This window comes from Glycine max, chromosome 10 (genome assembly GCF_000004515.6).
Source record: "Glycine max cultivar Williams 82 chromosome 10, Glycine_max_v4.0, whole genome shotgun sequence".
Taxonomy (NCBI): Eukaryota; Viridiplantae; Streptophyta; class Magnoliopsida; order Fabales; family Fabaceae; genus Glycine; species Glycine max.
In genome coordinates this window covers 22278486-22295951 of record NC_038246.2, presented here as the reverse complement: position 1 = coordinate 22295951, position 17466 = coordinate 22278486, and the positions used below count along the sequence as shown (strand labels likewise).

The window sequence follows — 17466 nt, the reverse complement described above, 5'->3', positions numbered from 1 at the left end:
AAAGACGAATTCCATGATGCCGATTATCGTTTTTCAGATATCATTTAACACCATACAAGGTCTGTTAGTTTCTCTCTACCTCTTCAGCAACCTAGTAGCCTATCATTCTTCTATGAAAGCAGCTGTTTGTCCTGACAAAGGCTGATGGCCTTCATCAAAAAAGGCTGATTCATAGGAGGGGCTAAGCCTATAAGATAGAGCGTTAGCACGGATTTTGTAAACACAGCTTGTGAGGGATACGGTGAGAAATCACTAATGAATTGAGGGTCCTTAATCTTAGGGCTAAGGGCAATGAATCAGAACACACCCCCAAGCAAACACAACCACACCCACACACTCACCCACATAAACACACACACACACACACACACACACACACACACACACACACACAGCCACTCACACACACACACACACAACCATACACAGAAAATACTGACAGACCGAAAATACTACTAATCCTACAAAGGAACACCCCTCCCCCAAAACCTACCAGAGTTAGGCTACTGCATAATTAGTGAACTAGCTGCATGTCTCTATTACGGCCTAGGGAACGATCATTTACAATTTTATCAAACCTCACAGAGCTGAGCAAAGTATCGCGACTAGTCATAACGGCTTCAAAAAACCCATCTACTCCCTTTGCAAGGAGATTATTTCCTTGTGAAAGCTTCTCGGCACCCGCACGTAATTCCTCAACAGTCTTTAGAAGCCATTCTATCTCAATGGTATCTACACCAGTCTGGATAGTAGGATATAATATCTTCACAGAGGCATCAACCGCTTCCAACTCATTCAATACAGTAAATTTACCACCAGAAAATCTTACTCTAATTTCCTCATTTACAAGATTCTGCAACCTTCTAAAATCTAGATCCCATGAATGTATGTCCACCGCATTCAAGTTTGTTAACTTCTTTGACGAGCCAGAGAATGCTGCAGTAAACACCCTGCAAATAAATACAGTCTCCACCTTAACTCCATACATAGCTTGCATCAAAACCTTTCCTTTGGTAGAATTTTTAACCTTAGGAAGATTTAGTGAGCCCACAAGATTATCTAACATAGAACTACATTTCTCAATTCTAGGGTTCCTAGAACTAACATGCTTTCCATCACTCCAAATTTAACGGTTTGTAGAATCAGCTAAGCCCAAACCCTGCAGAAAACGTTCCCTCCTCTCCTTCACACTAACAGGGTCCTTCAGACTTAAAGCAATAGTGGATAGATTTCCATAATCTGTAATCACACAAAACAACATTGATCACTAGTTTGCCCTCAAATTTTACTAGCATGACAACTACAAACATCCTCATGATACACACAGGCCCTCATGATACACACACACACACACACATATACCCAACTACAATAATAAAGCATAAGCACCCTTGAAACCCAGCATTTGAAATTAGTTACATAAACAACTGCTGATGTCTATATTTGTCTGTAATTGAATTTTACCTTTTGTATGTTCTTGTATGTGATCAATGTAATTTGCTATATAAACAACTGTTGTTCATGCTGAGTGAACCTTAGATTCCCATTTGAGACTGAATGCAATGACTCTTGCGGACAGTTTGCATTAGTCATTGTATTTAGTCTTGAATTGTCTGTTTGGACAGTTTGGGGAGACTAGTATTTTTATGTTAGATTCATTCGTGAAGGTTATTATTATTTTCATTAATTTGATTAAATTTCGGTTCAATGCATTTCAAGTTGTTCTCTGAGTGCATACTTGATTATCGGGAAATTCATTTCACCGATGTCATGTCTTGTACTTGGAGACCAATGCGAAATGCTGCCGAAATTTAGTCAAATTTTAGTAAATAATGGTAACCCTGACGTTTGAAGCTAACATAAAAGACAATTTTCCTAAATGGGATAGGGCCACACCTATAAATAAAAAAGTGAGATTTTCATGCATGGAATTGCTTAGATGGATCGAAGTTGGATGAATGAAAGTCGCATGAGCCCAGAATATGAGGATGGCGTCGAACAGTTCTTGCAATTTGCTTCAGAAAGAGGTCGACCGAATGAAGAAGGAAAATATTATTGTCCTTGCATCAACTGTTTGAATGGAAGACGACAACTACTCGATGACATATGGGACCATCTATTGTGTGATGGGATTAAGAAGAATTACACGACGTGGATATGGCATGGTGAAGTCACAGACATGCAGAGTGGGTCCCAATCTGAATCGTTTGATGTAGAAATGGGAGATCGGTTAGAGGACATGATTCATGACCTTGGACAAGAGTCTTTCCAACAAGCACACACCCCTGTATATGAAGGATTGCAGAGTGATTCAAAGAAGCCTTTGTATGCAGGGTGCAAGAATTCCTTAACCCTGTTGTCTGCTGTGTTAAGTCTGGTTAATGTGAAGGCCAGGTATGGGTGGAGTGACAAAAGTTTCACCTCACTGCTTGAGGTAGTGCACAATCTGCTTCCAGAGGACAACACGTTGCCTAAAAGTTACTATAAGGCGAAAAAGATATTGTGTCTGATGGGTATGGAGTATCAGAAGATTCATGCTTGCCCCAATGATTGCATACTGTACAGGCATGAATTCCAAGAAATGTCGAAATGCCCTATCTGTGGGACTTCACGGTACAAAGTGAAGGATGAAGAGGAAAGCAGTTCTGATGAAAACTCCAACAAGGGCCCCCCAGCGAAGGTTTTGTGGTATCTTCCAATCATTCCAAGGTTTAAGCGTCTTTTTTCTAATGAGGATGACGCAAAAGACCTTACATGGCATGCAAATGGAAGGATTTCTAATGGAATGGTCCGTTATCCGGCTGATTGCTCGCAGTGGAAGAACATTGATGGTTTGTATCTGGATTTCAGGAAAGAGCCAAGAAATCTTAGACTTGGACTAGCCAGTGATGGAATGAATCCATATGGCACCTTCAGCACTCAACACAATTCATGGCCATTTCTGCTAGTAATTTACAATTTGCCTCCTTGGTTGTGCATGAAGCGAAAATACATGATGTTGTCTATGATGATATCGGGCCCAAGACAGCCAGGAAATGACATTGATGTTTATCTAAGTCTGTTGGTTGAAGATTTGATAAAGTTGTGGGACGAGGGGGTTGTAGTGTTTGATGCATTTCGCAAGGAGACATTCGAAATGCGTGCAATGCTTCTTTGTACCATTAATGACTTTCCAACATATGGGAATCTCAGCGGTTACAGTGTTAAGGGTCATCATGCATGCCCCATCTATGAAGAAAACACAAGCTACATACAACTTAAACATGGGAGAAAAACAGTCTACAGTAGGCATCGCCGCTTTCTAACACCCAATCATCCTTACAGACGACTGAAAAAAGCTTTTAATGGAAGTTAAGAGCATGATATTGCGCCGATACCGTTGACTGGTGAACAAGTATATCGGCGGGCTCAACATCTAAATATTGTATTTGGGAATACCCAAAAGAAGGATAAAAGTAAGAGTTGCATATGGAAGAAGAGGTCCATTTTCTTTGATCTTCCGTACTGGTCTGATCTTGACGTTAGACATTGTATTGATGTTATGCATGTGGAGAAAAATGTTTGTGACAGTGTGATTGGAACGCTCCTTAACATTCAAGGCAAGACGAAGGATGACTTGAATACCCGTCAAGATCTAGCTGATATGGGCATACGATCACAGTTGCATCCAAGGTCTGATGGGAAGAAAATTTACTTGCCCCCAGCCTGCCATACTTTGTCCAAGAAGGAAAAGATAAGTTTTTGTCAGTGTCTTCGTCGGGTGAAGGTTCCACAAGGATACTCTTCAAATATTAAGAGCCTTTTGCAGTTGAAGGAGCTTAAGCTTGTAGGGTTACAGTCTCATGATTGTCACGTGCTTATGCAACAATTGTTAGTCGTGGCTATACGAGACATCTTGCCAAACAAAGTCAGGTTAGCGATAACTCGCCTGTGCTTTTTCTTCCATGCTATATGTAGCAAAGTCATTGATCCTGCCAAGTTTGATGAGTTGGAAAATGAGGCCGCAATTATATTGTGCCAGTTGGAGATGTATTTTCCCCCTGCTTTCTTTGACATCATGATTCACTTGATTGTGCATCTGGTCAGAGAAATCAAATGTTGTGGTCCTGTTTATCTACGGTGGATGTACCCGATTGACCGATACATGAAGATCTTAAAAGGGAATACAAAGAATCTATATTGTCCAGAAGCATCTATTGTTGAGAGGTACATTGCAGAAGAAGCCATTGAATTTTGTTCAGAATACTTAGAGAAGGCTAAACCTGTTGGCCTTCCTGAGTCTCGGCATGATGACAGAGTGGGTGGTAAGGGTTCAAGAGGACTGCATGTGATCACTCCAAGTGTAGAACATTTGTTACAAGCTCACTTGTATGTCTTGAACAATAGTAATGAAGTTTTTCCATACATACTTAAGCATGAAGCTTTAGTTGAACAGAATAATCCAAAAATGTCAAAGAATTGGGTGTTGAAAAAGCATAACAAGACTTTCTGTGATTGGTTTAAAGATACAATCTTTGCAGATGAGAATGCTTCAGAAACATTAAGAAAACTAGCCGATGGGCCTGTAAGAAATGTTATAACTTGGCAAGGATACGACATAAACAAGTATTCATTTTACACAAAAGCACAAGATGACAAAAGTACAATGCAGAACAGCGGGGTCACCCTAAGGGCTGAATCTCAACACTTTGCAAGTGTCAATGACGCCAATCCCTGTGTTGCTTCCGTCCCTTACTTTGGGTTCATTGATGAAATTTAGGAGCTTAACTATGTGAAATTTACGGTATGTGTTTTCAAATGTAAATGGGTTGACAACAACACCGGTGTGCGCACCGATGATATAGGATTTACGCTGGTAGACCTAAAGAAACTTGGTTACCACAATGACCATTTCATCATGGCAGAACAATCTAGACAAGTATTTTACGTGCAAGACCCTTGTGATGAAAGGTGGTGCATGGTTCTGCAAGGCAAAACAATTGGTGTTAATGTAGAAGATGATGATTCATACATGGACACCTATGTTAGTCCTTTGACCACACAAATCACTCCTAACATTGTCGGAGAAGAAGAAGCTGACGACATTCATGCTAATTGTAATGATCATGATGAAGGAGAATTGATTAACATCGTCTAATGTAATTTTCTGCAAAGACAAAGGTCACCAAAGCAAGTAAGTGACAGCTACATTTTTTTCTGATTGAGGCATCGGTATTTTGTTTTAGATGGCATCCTTAGGACTTCATACAACTCATGTTTATCGCCAGTTTCATCATCCACCACCCTTACCTTCTATGGCTTCTCATGTTTATTGTTGTTAAACCCATATTTATGCTTTCTTCCCTTCATGTCTTGTTTTTTCACAACTTTAGCCGAATCTCCTATCTTCAGCACAGTTGAATCTCCTCTCTTATTCTCCAATGACACACTTTGATGGCCTGTATCTCTTTTCTTCATATGTTCTAGTGCTTCAGCTTCAGAATGCATAAAGCAATATGAATTTTTCCAGTGATCACCAAAGGCTTCTGCATCAACATTGACACTCTCCACCCTATTTGGTTTATGCTTTTGTGCTGCATTCCATGCTTCCTCCTTATAAATCTCACATTTATTAGAGGTTGCACTAGAACGATCAGCACCAATCTGTGCTTCTTCCTCGTCTACCAGCTCAATATCTTTCCTTTCAACTTTTGTTTTGTAATTACAGTGTAGTTACTAAAGCAAAGGTGAAACGAAGGATATTGAGCTGGTAGAGGAGAAAGAGGCACGGATTGGTGCTGATTCTTCTAGTGCAACCTCTAATAAATCTGGGAATTATAAGGAGGAAGCACGAAATGCAGCACAGAAGAATAAAGCAAAAAGGGTGGAGAGTGTCAATGCTGATGCAGAAGCCTTTGGTGATCACTGGAAAGTTCAGATTGCTCTATGCATTCTGAAGCTGAAGCACTAGAACATATGAAGAAAAGAGATACAGGCCATCAAAGTGTGTCATTGGAGAATAAGACAGGAGATTCAACTGTGCTGAAGATAGGAGATTCGGCTAAAGTTGTGATAAAGCAAGACATGAAGGGAAGAAGGCATAAATATGGGTTTAACAACAATAAACGTGAGAAGCTAGAGAAGGTAAGGGTGGTGGATGATGAAACTGGCAACAAACATCAGCTGGATGAAGTCCTAAGGATGCCATCTACATGTGTATTTCTCAAGATATAGTATTTATATTCCATCACGCATCCATTGACTACTGATTACATGTAATAGACTTTTTTTAACATGCTTGCCCTAAATAAAATCTCTAGTCAATGTTTGATGCACAACACGTCACTAAAATTTGCTATGTACAAAATGACACCAACCCCAATCAACCCCTCCCCTGGTAACCCCCAATTTCATTCCTTCATCATTCAAGGTCTTCATGTCATTCCTTCCCCGAGACTTTGCAGTACTGTTGTCAATGATTTCTCTACAATTCCAAAAATCTAAGAAAATTTTGCTTGCATTCACCCCACTTTGACATCCTTTAAATCCCATGGAAATCTAGCTTTGAGTGCACACTATGTAATCTTGACATGTCTACGATTATTGTTAATTGTGCTACACAATAATTTTCTTTCATGTCTTGAAACAAATTTAAAGCACAAGTATCACAACACATCATCAACCTTAATTTGTTATTAGACTATTGATTTATCAGACTTTTTCATTACTATTACATCTTATCCTGTTTTGAATCACAATTAAAAAGCACAACTAAATCACTTATGACTTATCCTCTTTTGATTAATCCTATTTTGTATGTTGCTGTATGTTATTGTATAAAAGATCATGGGTTCTCCACATGCCTCCCCTACTCTTCCTCCTCCTCCTCCTCCTCCTCCTCCGGACGCATCGGCTTCGTCGTCTGCCGTGAAGTGAACACGCAAAGCCTCACATTTACGATCATTGTCTACTAGACCACCTGGTGCTGAGAGACCAGTGGTCCATGTTGATCCTGCTACCGGCAAGGCCGACGGTCCCCACAGGAAGAAATTAAGAACATATTTGGGGATAATGGCGTGTGATAAGGTGGACGTCACCTACGAGAACTGGAAGGAGGTCCCTACTGCTCAGAAGGACCTGATTTGGGAGGATATTAAGGTATTTTTCTTTTCTTATTTGATTTTGTTTAATTAATAGCCAAAAAATACATTATTGTAACAAATAAGCTTTATTTGATGTTGTCAGGCAGAATTTGATATCCCAGAGGCTTTTGACAGTAGGATGAAAAGGAAGTTACTTCAGACCGTGGGGGAGAGATGGAAGCAGTTTAAATCAGACCTCACAAGGAAATGGGCCCTTGCAGCCGATCAGGACGGTGTCGAGGACACTGTCTGTGAGAAATACAACATCAGCAAGGAAAAGTGGGCCCAGTTTTGCCAGACTTGCAGAGACCCTTCTTGGGAGGTATGTTCCTTGCCATTTAAGTTGTTTTTCAAAAAACATGATGTTGTTATACTTCATTCTACCAATTTGAAACATTATTGTTTAATTTTTTCAGGATGTGCGCAAGAAGGCACAGGCCATCTAGAAGCAGAATACTACCCCCCACGTTTTGTCTCGTGGGGGTTATGACTACTTGGAGCAGAAGCTCTTGGCTGAGAAGACGAAGAAGAAGCTGGAGGAAGCTGTACAGTCAGGAAGCGTTGATGGCGTCATCGACCCTCCATCCCCGGTCAGACGCCATGTGAAGTGGAAGATGGCCCGCACGAAGAAAATAGGGGAGATGACGACTGAGGCCGCAAAGGAAATCGCTGAGAAGATCGTATGTCATTTTCAACTAACAATTACAATTATATTTCAATATTTTGTGAATGCCATGTACCACTGTGTGTTTTCTGTGTAGGATTCCTTTGAGGAGCAGGCCACACAGGGATCCTTCATCCCCCATGGACGTCAGGATGTTCTCACCGCTGCTATTGGACGTCTAGAGCACCCTGGACGTGTCCGTGCTGCTGGAGCCGGTGTCACCATCAAGCAATACTTTGGATCAGCTCCACGGACATCCCGCAGCTCTTCAAAAGTGACGCGGCAGCTCATGGCATCATTCAGCCAGATGCAGTCCCAGATTCAGTCCCAAATGCAATCTCAGGGACTTGCACCGCCTCCCGAGCCTCTGGTTGGTCCCTTCGGTTCTCGAGTAAGCACAAAGGGGAGTTGTGTTGATCCCTTAGGAAACGATCCTGAGACGGGTGACTCTGATAGGTGCGGCTTGTACATAGAAGTAGATCCTGCCCGCCTGGTTGCCATGGGGAGAGTTTATGAGGGATCCACTGTTGTTCATAACACTCCTTTGTTGCCTGGCCAAGTAAAGGTGAGTGTGGAGGAGGTTACAGATGCAGATGCTCCAGTTCCTGTACCCACTAATGAGGTTTCCTTAGTGGGGCAGGCACTTCACACCTTCCTTGCTTGGCCGACACATGTGGTCAAGTCTTTATCACAACAGATACTTATTGTCCTTACTATATGTTTCTTTTTTTTAAATTAATTCATTAAGCGTGCCTCAAATTAGGCTATTTAACTTTGTTTCATGAACAGGTAGTTGTGTCTCCGGTAAAACCACCTCCAAAGCCCGATCCGGAGGTTGATGATCCACTTTATCTAATGACATTGACCATCCCAGAGCTTTTCTTGAGGCCTTATCAGGTTATATGGGATGCCACCGTGTTCAAGGTCTTTAATCCAAATTTCCCCCTCTACATAAAGCACGAAGACCTCTCCGAAATCGCACACGGTGGTCAATGTCTTAGCATATCAGTGTTACAGTTGTGGATTCTATAAGTCATTTTATATTACTTTTAATTACCTAAGTTATTGCTTTCAATTCATAAATATTTAACTTTGACTTAACATAAATAGAAATCTCACTGAAACATGTATGCGAGTGGGGAATTCTGATATCTATGGATTCCTCGAGCCACAGTCCATTCAGAGGTATGGGCAATCGCAGTTTGAGTCTGAAAGTTACATAAAGACTTGGATGCAGAGTTCAAAATGCAATGTCTATCTTGGAGCCTACCTAAATGGGTAAGTCACACAAAATAACTGAATTTAATTAATGTTTACTAATGTACTAACCCATATTAATCTCCACTGCAGCGGACACTGGCAGATGGTGGTCATCTTGCCCAAGGAACACCTAGTTGTCTGGTTTTGTTCATTGCATAACAGGCCAGACAACTACCTTAAGGGGATTATTAATAGGTTAGTGTTCTTTTCAATACATTTGCATCGAAATACCTCAACTTACAACACCAATTTTTAATTGTTACTCATCTGGAACAGTGCTTTAAAAGGTCTTGATGATGCTCCACAGCCTAAATCAAAGGCTCCTGCTAGGTGGATTGTCGTCAAGGTACGCCATTTACATAAAACTTCCACTTATATATATTTCTTTATGTGTCTGTACACTAGTTGTTTAATTAATATCCAAATTTCATTATGTATTTAGTGTAATAGACAAAAAGGAAGTACTGAGTGCAGCTATTGTGTGATGCACTAGATGTCCACCATCATTTTAGGAACTTTTAGGAATAATTGGGAAGCGGTAAGTTTATTTCAAACAAAATTGATTTATTTATAATTTGTATTACATTATTAACTTATTATGGTTTATTTCATCATGTAGTATTTTAACAATCCTAGACCATTGGAGCCAGAGAGATTAAAGGCATTGCGGATCCAGTGGGCACAATTTTATCTCCGAGTTAGAGATCAAACCTAGGATTTAGGGACATTATCTTTAGCTTAGTTTACTTTGGTTTAACATTTTTGACATTTTCTATGTAATATGAACATTGAATTCATTTAATGATTCTTATTTATGATAAATCAATTAGTTGATGTTTATTATCATTAAAACTGCTTGAAAGCAGAATAAAATGTTTATTTGCTGTTAATTGGGCTTGAAATTGCATTTTACAAGTACAATTTTGGGTTTATTGTAAAAATAGAAAGTATATATATAAAAAAAAATACTTGAAAACAACATCGGTTATTAACAAAAACCGATGTTAATATGGTAAACAACATCGGTTATTTACAAAAACCGATGTCAACATCAACCTTAACATCGGTCATACAGAAAACCGATGTTAACTTTTGTACATTAACATCGGTTATTCATACATAACTGATGTTACCTTTTGTACATTAACATCGGTTATTCATACATAACTGATGTTACCGTTTCTATATTAACATCGGTTATTTATACATAACCGATGTTAATGTACATAAGTTAACATCGGCTATCTATACATAACCGATGTTAATGTACAAAAGTTAACATCGGTTATCTATAAATAACCGATGTTAAAGTTGTACATTAACATCGGTTTTCTATGAATAGCCGATGTTATATACAAAGACGTACAACAAATAAGTATATGCATCATCAACGTTGACATCGGTTTTCTACTGAAACCGATGTTAATGTATTACATTGACATCGATTCTTCTAGAGAACTGATGTCAATATATAACATGAACATTGGTTTTACTACAAAACCGATGTCAACTTTCGTCATGCATACACTTTTTGTTGTTGTAGTTCTTTGTGTTTAACATTGTTTATTTAGAAAATCGATGTTATCATATTTATGTTAACATCGGTTTTTGAAAACCGATGTTAACGATGATACATTCAACATCATCACTTTCAACATCGGTTTTAGAGCCGATGTAGAATGCCCTAAATAACCGATGTTGAAAGTGTAATTTCTAATAGTGAGGTATTTTTCTGTGCTAATTACCTAAATTTTAACATTACATACAAATCATTAATGTTGATAAAGATAGAATAGATTACTAAGCTAGTGCTTTCAATGTTAATGATTTGTACTGAATATTAAAACTAAGGACATTTCACACTAATGAATATGTATTTTATGTGGGGCTAATTGCACTCTTTTCTGCCAATGTCAAATGCAAACTTGTGCTTGTGCAGCGCTAACGGCCAAATTTAATATTGTTCGGAAGTAGACACTCCATTTATTTACCAAGTTCCTTTCTGGCTTTGCTTGTGGTCAGTGGAAAATGGTTCAGTTCAATTTTTTCTGTAACTAAAATAGGTCCATGATGTTGGTCACATGGTTCCAATGGACCAGCCCAAGGTTGCATTAAAGATGTTGAAGAAGTGGATTAATGGAACCCTTGCTAAATCAAGAGCTCATAAGGAAAAATTGTTTGCTGACATGTGATTTTTCTTACTTGTTACTTGTTTAATTACTATAACAAAAGGGAACATAAATGAGAAAATAAATATTAGTGAAGTAAAACCACTAGGTAAGTTTGCTGGATGTGATATCCCAATCTTGCACAATTTCTAAAATATAATGTACTAAGAACTTCTATAATGGAAAAAAAACTACTATTCTGAAGGAATTTCGTATTATTTTTGTTTGATATAAGATCAAATATATGTATGTACTTCTATTTTGTTACTTTTTTAGTCTTTTGGAAATTTTCATTGAACTATCATAAATCCTAATGGGTTTGATGAGATTCAATTACCACGAAAGTGAAGATTGATCTAATTAATAAAATCATGATTAAGATTCTAGAACTGTGCACGTTGCAGGTAATATTGAAACTGTAGAGATCCTAATCCGTAAAGAAGAAGAATTAATTATCTTCCTCTCCCTTATTCCTTTCCATCTTAATTATTTATTTCTCAAAAAAACAAAAACTAAGCCCAGAACAGTAAAAGTTTAAAGAAAGAGTATATGAAGAACTAGAGTTTATTCATATGCAAACACTAAGCCAAGAATCCACAGATCTTATATTTTTATTACTTGAGAAAATTAAAGGTTTATTACGTTACGCATGCATGCACCTGACCTCTGCCATTACACACACAATCCCTCTCGCTCCCTCTCTCCCTCCCTCAAGTGTCATTACACAATCTATGGTTGGGAATTCAACCAAACTCAGCTTTGCAGAAAGGCTGACATGGCTAGAAATCACAGTGGAAAGACGAGAGCCTGGGAGCCCTAAGATACAGCGAGTAGCACAACATCTCCTCCCAGATAGAATGCATTATGAGAAGCACTACATGCCGATGAAGCTGATGTCATTTGATCACATCCATTATGGTGCTCCAAAACTTCAGCTGGGAGAGCAGTACGGGAAATTGTGGGCGGCAATGTAGATCCAAAGATCTCCATATGTACAACAAGCTCTACATAGCAAAAATGTAGATAACATGGAAGTGCTGAAGAAGTTGTTTGTGGCGGATCTTTTTACCAATAACAAACTGTTTCGCAACTATTCCGATCAAGGCTTCACTAACATGGATGAAATGATGTGTTGGACGCTGTTTGTGGATGACTATGCCCTACTACATGTGTTGGAGCACGCCAAACTTCATGATCCAGGAAGCATGAATGTTAAAGTTGAGCAATTAATTCTTGTGATACAGGATGTGGTTTTGTTAGAGAATCAGCTTTCGTTCCTGTTGCTGAAGTTGCTATGGAGAGACACCGACGAGTGGATGTTGATCCGAACCATGGAAGAATTTCTTAGCTGTCATCATTGATCCATTAGAGAAGAACGTAAGATGAACATAGACAGACACTTCCACCACTTACTCATCTTCTCGATCTTCAACACTCAATCATCTAGCATAACCCCATCCTAACAAGAATCCATATGAAGAAGAGGAATTTATATACAGGTATGGCTGGTGCCTTTTTTTTTGTTGATCATGGTATTGCTACGAGATACTCTCCGTCAGAAGCGGTTCTTTGTCCAGGACGGTGACCGTGCCTAGTTAAGCTATTTTAAAACATTCCACAAGTCTGAAACATTAAAAATCAGAATTGTTTATAGGTCTCTTTTTATTCCTAATTAATGAGTACGTATTTGTTATGATTTTATAGTTTTAAATAAATTTTAATTAATTATAGAATTTGTGTTGAAAATCATTATTTGTAAAAACAAATGAGATGAAAAAGAAAGGAGATATATGAATATAATTATCTTAATGACTATTTTGTTGTATCCATAGATTAATATAATTAAATTTTAATTATTTTACATGTTTATCTTGAAATTAAAGGGAGTGATTGGTGAAAAAAAAATGACAATGAAATTAATTGATGATTAAGATAAAAAGATATAATAGAAAATTAGATAATAAATTATTAGAAAATGAGGATATTAATTATTTTTTTTAATTCTTGTGTCACAGCCTTAAAAAATGGAAATAGTAATTGGAATCATTTTATAATCTTTAAAATTTACAAAGATAAAAATCAAAATATAAAATTCAGGATTAAGTTTACATAAAGTTATATTGTAAGGATTAAAATAATATTTTATCCTATATGAAAAATATAGTTGGTTGTTCATAAAAATAACTATTGAGTAAATTACACTAACTATCCCTGAGATTTTGTGAAAGTATACAAATTTTTCCTGTTTTCATCTATCCCTACACTAACTCCCTTAGTTGTTAAAGAACATACACTAACATGGATATCTATATTCATTACACTAACTCAATTGTTTGAAAAACATTAGATCGAAATCCCAAAAGAGAGGTTACTGTGATGTTTAAAAAAGCAAGGAAAGTTGTGTAATTTTAAAAAACTTTAGGGCTGGTTAATGTAAAATTTTTAAAACTATTAGATACTTTAAAATGATTATGAATTCGAAATATCAAATTATTTTTTTTAATTTTTCATTAATTGTATGATTTGTCTATCATATCAACATGTTACTTTGCCCCTATACAGAAACATAATGGAGTTGAAAGAACTGGGGATTGTATTGAAATCAAGCAAAGCATGTAAGCCAGGAAACACATCTTTCCCCCTTGGTTGGTTCCATTTAAAATTGACACTTCCAGAGATGGTTGTGGATGACACAACAACTACTTTTGTATTCAACTTGATAGCATGTGAAGTGTGTCCTGCCCTTGAGAATAATTATGAGATTTATCACCTTCTTGGACTCACTCATAGACACCCCTAATGATGTGAAGGTGTTAAGATTAGCACAAAATTTGCTTAATTCGCTAGGGAGTGACCAAGAAGTGGTCAAACTTTACACTACCATAAGCACTAATTTGCACTACTAAAATAAATGTTTTCGACAATAGCGGATCTGCGACAGTTATACAATAGCCGTCTTAAAAAAAAGGCCGTGACATTTTTGTAAATAATTACAACTTTTCAAAGACGGTTTCTTAAAACTGTCTTTGAAAACCTATTACTACATCGATTTCGTGAAGAATCGTCTTTGAAAACGCAACTAGCTTATTTAAAAGGCACGTGTCTCTCTCACTCGCGCCCACTAACATTCTTCAACAATCGTGTCTCTCGCTGTTGGAAACCCTAAGCCCCAATCCAAACCCCACTCTCCCCTCTCTCTTCGCCGCAAATGACACTTCTCTAGGGTGGCGCCGATAAAGGTCTCCGAGAAGGGCGAAAACTTCAAAAATGTGTTTGTGTGGTCTGAAGGAAGGAGTGAGTGAAAACTCTCATTTTTCCGATAACTAAGTCATGCATAAATTTGGTTACATGCGCCCAGATCTACTAGATAATGTTGTTTCCCCTCTCCCTTTTGATTATCCCCATTCACATTCGCTTCGTGATTGATTCATGACTTAGCCCCAACTAAAATCTTTTTAAACCTTCACCAATGTCCACTCAGATTCAATATGCCATTATAGTGTATAATATTTTATTCCAGTTTAAGGTATCTTTTCTCCTGTCACCTTTGTTTTTGGTTTACTATATAGTACCCGAGGGGTTTGGAGTTTTATTTAATTCAATGGAATGGAATGAAGGGATAATTTCATTATACCCGAATCCCTAAATGGTTGCTTTTGTCTCTTATTCTTCACTAATTTTGTCTCCCTGCCTTGTTTTTGTACTAAACAATTCTTCTTTTTGATCTCGTGCTGAATGCCTTGAAAATCACAACATGTTTTTCGTAATTGTAGTCTATCAGGTTCAAAATGAACCCATATAACCTGGAACATGCTCAAATATCCTTTCATCATTTGATTGTTGATGATTCTAAAATCATAGAAGGTTAGGTCAGTTAAAGTGACTCATTCTTAAAGTTGCATTTCTACTAATTGCACTAGAGCCATCTAATTGCTTTCTGTTTTCTCCTACAGGTGGTGGTCTTAGTGGTAAGAAGGATTCGGGACAACTTTCCTTTGAGGGGAAAGAAAAACCATTTCATGCACCCCTATAAATTCCAGTCTAAGTACTGTATTTTTTCATTATTTCTAATATATCTAATAGCCTATTTTTCGAAGATGTGTGATAATCTTTATTGTGTTAAATCAAAAAAGAATGATGAACCATTATGTCATGTGATTGACTATTAAAGTCAAATTATATTAACCCCCCTTGAGATTTTCCTAAATTGCTCTTACTGCTTTTTATGTCTTTTACTTGTATGGAGGGATGTACAAAGGGGGAATAAATTTGTGTTGTGGTTTATGTTTTATTTTGTTCTTGAACTAGTTGGTCTAAAATGAATAAGTTAACAGTGACTTGAATATGAAACAGAAGATGGATAAGAAGGAGAGTAGGATTGAAACGTGGGCATCCATAATGGAAATGATTATGATTGCATGTGTATTGAAGTATATATACCTCCCTAAAATGATTTATTCCCTCTATATGGTGAAATTTGTGATAAGATGGTAGTTTATGCTACCTATCAACTGGAATTCTTGGAAGCTGCAGACCTCATTTTTATAAGCTTTTGTACTGAACACTAATCGTTAGCTAATGAAATTGCTTTACAAGTGTTTTGGCCCTTCACTATTAAAATACTTTTTGGCAGGTAATGAAAGATGAAAAAATAGTGGAGTCAGGAAGCTTATAAAGGAGCACTTGTTCTGGTTATTCTTCTCTGCCAAATTCTCCTTCAAGTTATGCAGATGGGAAGCAATTATTGGATTTCATGGGCTATAGAGCAGAAGGGCAGGGTCAACAACAAACAACTTATGGGAACATTTGCTCTTCTATCTTTTGGTGGCACCATCTTCATACTAGGAAGGATTGTTTTAAGGGCACATGTTTCATTTTTTGACACCACACCTTCAAGCCAAATTACGAGTAGGGTCAGTTTCACTGTTATTTCTTTATTTGATAGATTATTGCTATCTTTTGATTATTATCAGCTTTAATAAGATTTCAACCATTCTTTTGTTGATGATTATAGCCATAAACGGATCAAAGTACTGTAGACACAGACATACCATACAAATTAGCTGGACTAGTGTTTGCACTTATCTAGTTAATGACTATCATTGTGCTAATGTCCCAAGTTGCATGGCAAGTCATTCTGCTTTTTTTTGTAGTGCTTGCAATTTCCATTTGGTATCAGGTAAGAACTGTGTCAAGCTTTGACAATGTACATAAACTAAATCATATCATTTTCCTGTCAAAGTCTTATTAGCATGAACTAAAAAGATAATAACATTAGCTCGTGTACTTGTCATATCAATTTCCTCTTCAATTTGGTCTTCTATTTTGTACTTGTCATCTTGGTTACTCTTCCAAGGTCTACCATTGATCCAAGTAAGCTCCTTCTTCATCTTATTAGTAGTGGTAGCAGTTACATGCATGCATGAGAGAAGCACTTTTCTACTACATTATTTTAAAAAGCTCCAAAGAAGGACATTTACACATTATTGATTAAGCTTGGGTTACAACTTTAAAACCAAAAAAGAAAACTAATTTTGCAGAAAAGTAGCTTGTTTGTATTAGATCCTTCTGGTTGTAACTATGATGCCATGATACTTACATACTAGTGGTACTTTATGATTGATGCATGTGGTAATACTCGATAATTCACATATGCTTATCTTTCCTCTCTCACCAATCTCCGTAATTCCCCCTAACAAGATCCACTAACAAGTATATGGAAATGCTAAGTTGCTTCTTCTAATTTTCAGGCTTGGCGGGTCTAGTAGCTACTTATGGTTTGAACTTGAATGTCCTTTAGGTGTGCGATCAATCTAACTAAAATCCTGTCATGCATTCTAGGACTAAACACATAGAAATAATGCATCATTTTCTTAGAGATCATGTTTTGAAAGGTGATTACTACATTGAGTTCATAGATAGTGAGCATCAACTAGCAGACATTGATTCAAGCTTCATTGGAGCTTGTAGGCCTAGGATCTTCTTCATCAATGGATTCCTTTGCTTCTTGGAAGATGAATGGCAGTGGAATGGAGAAAGGAAGAGAGAGAGGAGACGCCACTTCAAGGAGAAGATGAGTCTAGAAGAAGCTCACCACCATAGGAGGCCATGGATAAGAGCTTGGAGGAAGAAGGAGATGAATGAAGGGAGAGGGAGAGAAGAGCACGAAATTTTCTGCTCTAAATGAGCTTTGAAATCTGAAGTTTAATATTCAAATGATCAAAGTTAAAAAAAATGCACACACATGACCTCT

The 17466-nt window shown here is 37.5% G+C and overlaps 2 protein-coding genes across 2 annotated transcripts in view; one reads left to right on the top strand and one right to left on the bottom strand.

Moving 5' to 3' along the window:
• The window catches only part of LOC100816079 (serine carboxypeptidase-like), a 41389-nt gene extending 30152 nt beyond the window's left edge, over nt 1-11237 (top strand). Inside the window, exon 5 of the mRNA XM_006589927.2 lies at nt 11109-11237. Within this exon, the coding sequence (XP_006589990.2) occupies nt 11109-11237 (129 nt within the window). The remainder of the gene's footprint in view (nt 1-11108) is intronic.
• LOC102664421 (protein BPS1, chloroplastic) lies at nt 515-1105 on the bottom strand. Its single transcript, XM_006588917.4, has one exon. The coding sequence runs from the start codon at nt 1064-1066 to the stop codon at nt 515-517; it is 552 nt and encodes a 183-aa protein (XP_006588980.1). The 5' UTR covers nt 1067-1105.
• Nucleotides 11238-17466: the final 6229 nt, after the last annotated feature.

Bases quoted from the DNA above. Each gene is read 5' to 3' on its own strand.
- LOC102664421 (XM_006588917.4), bottom strand. From the start codon at position 1,066: ATGTTAGATAATCTTGTGGGCTCACTAAATCTTCCTAAGGTTAAAAAT.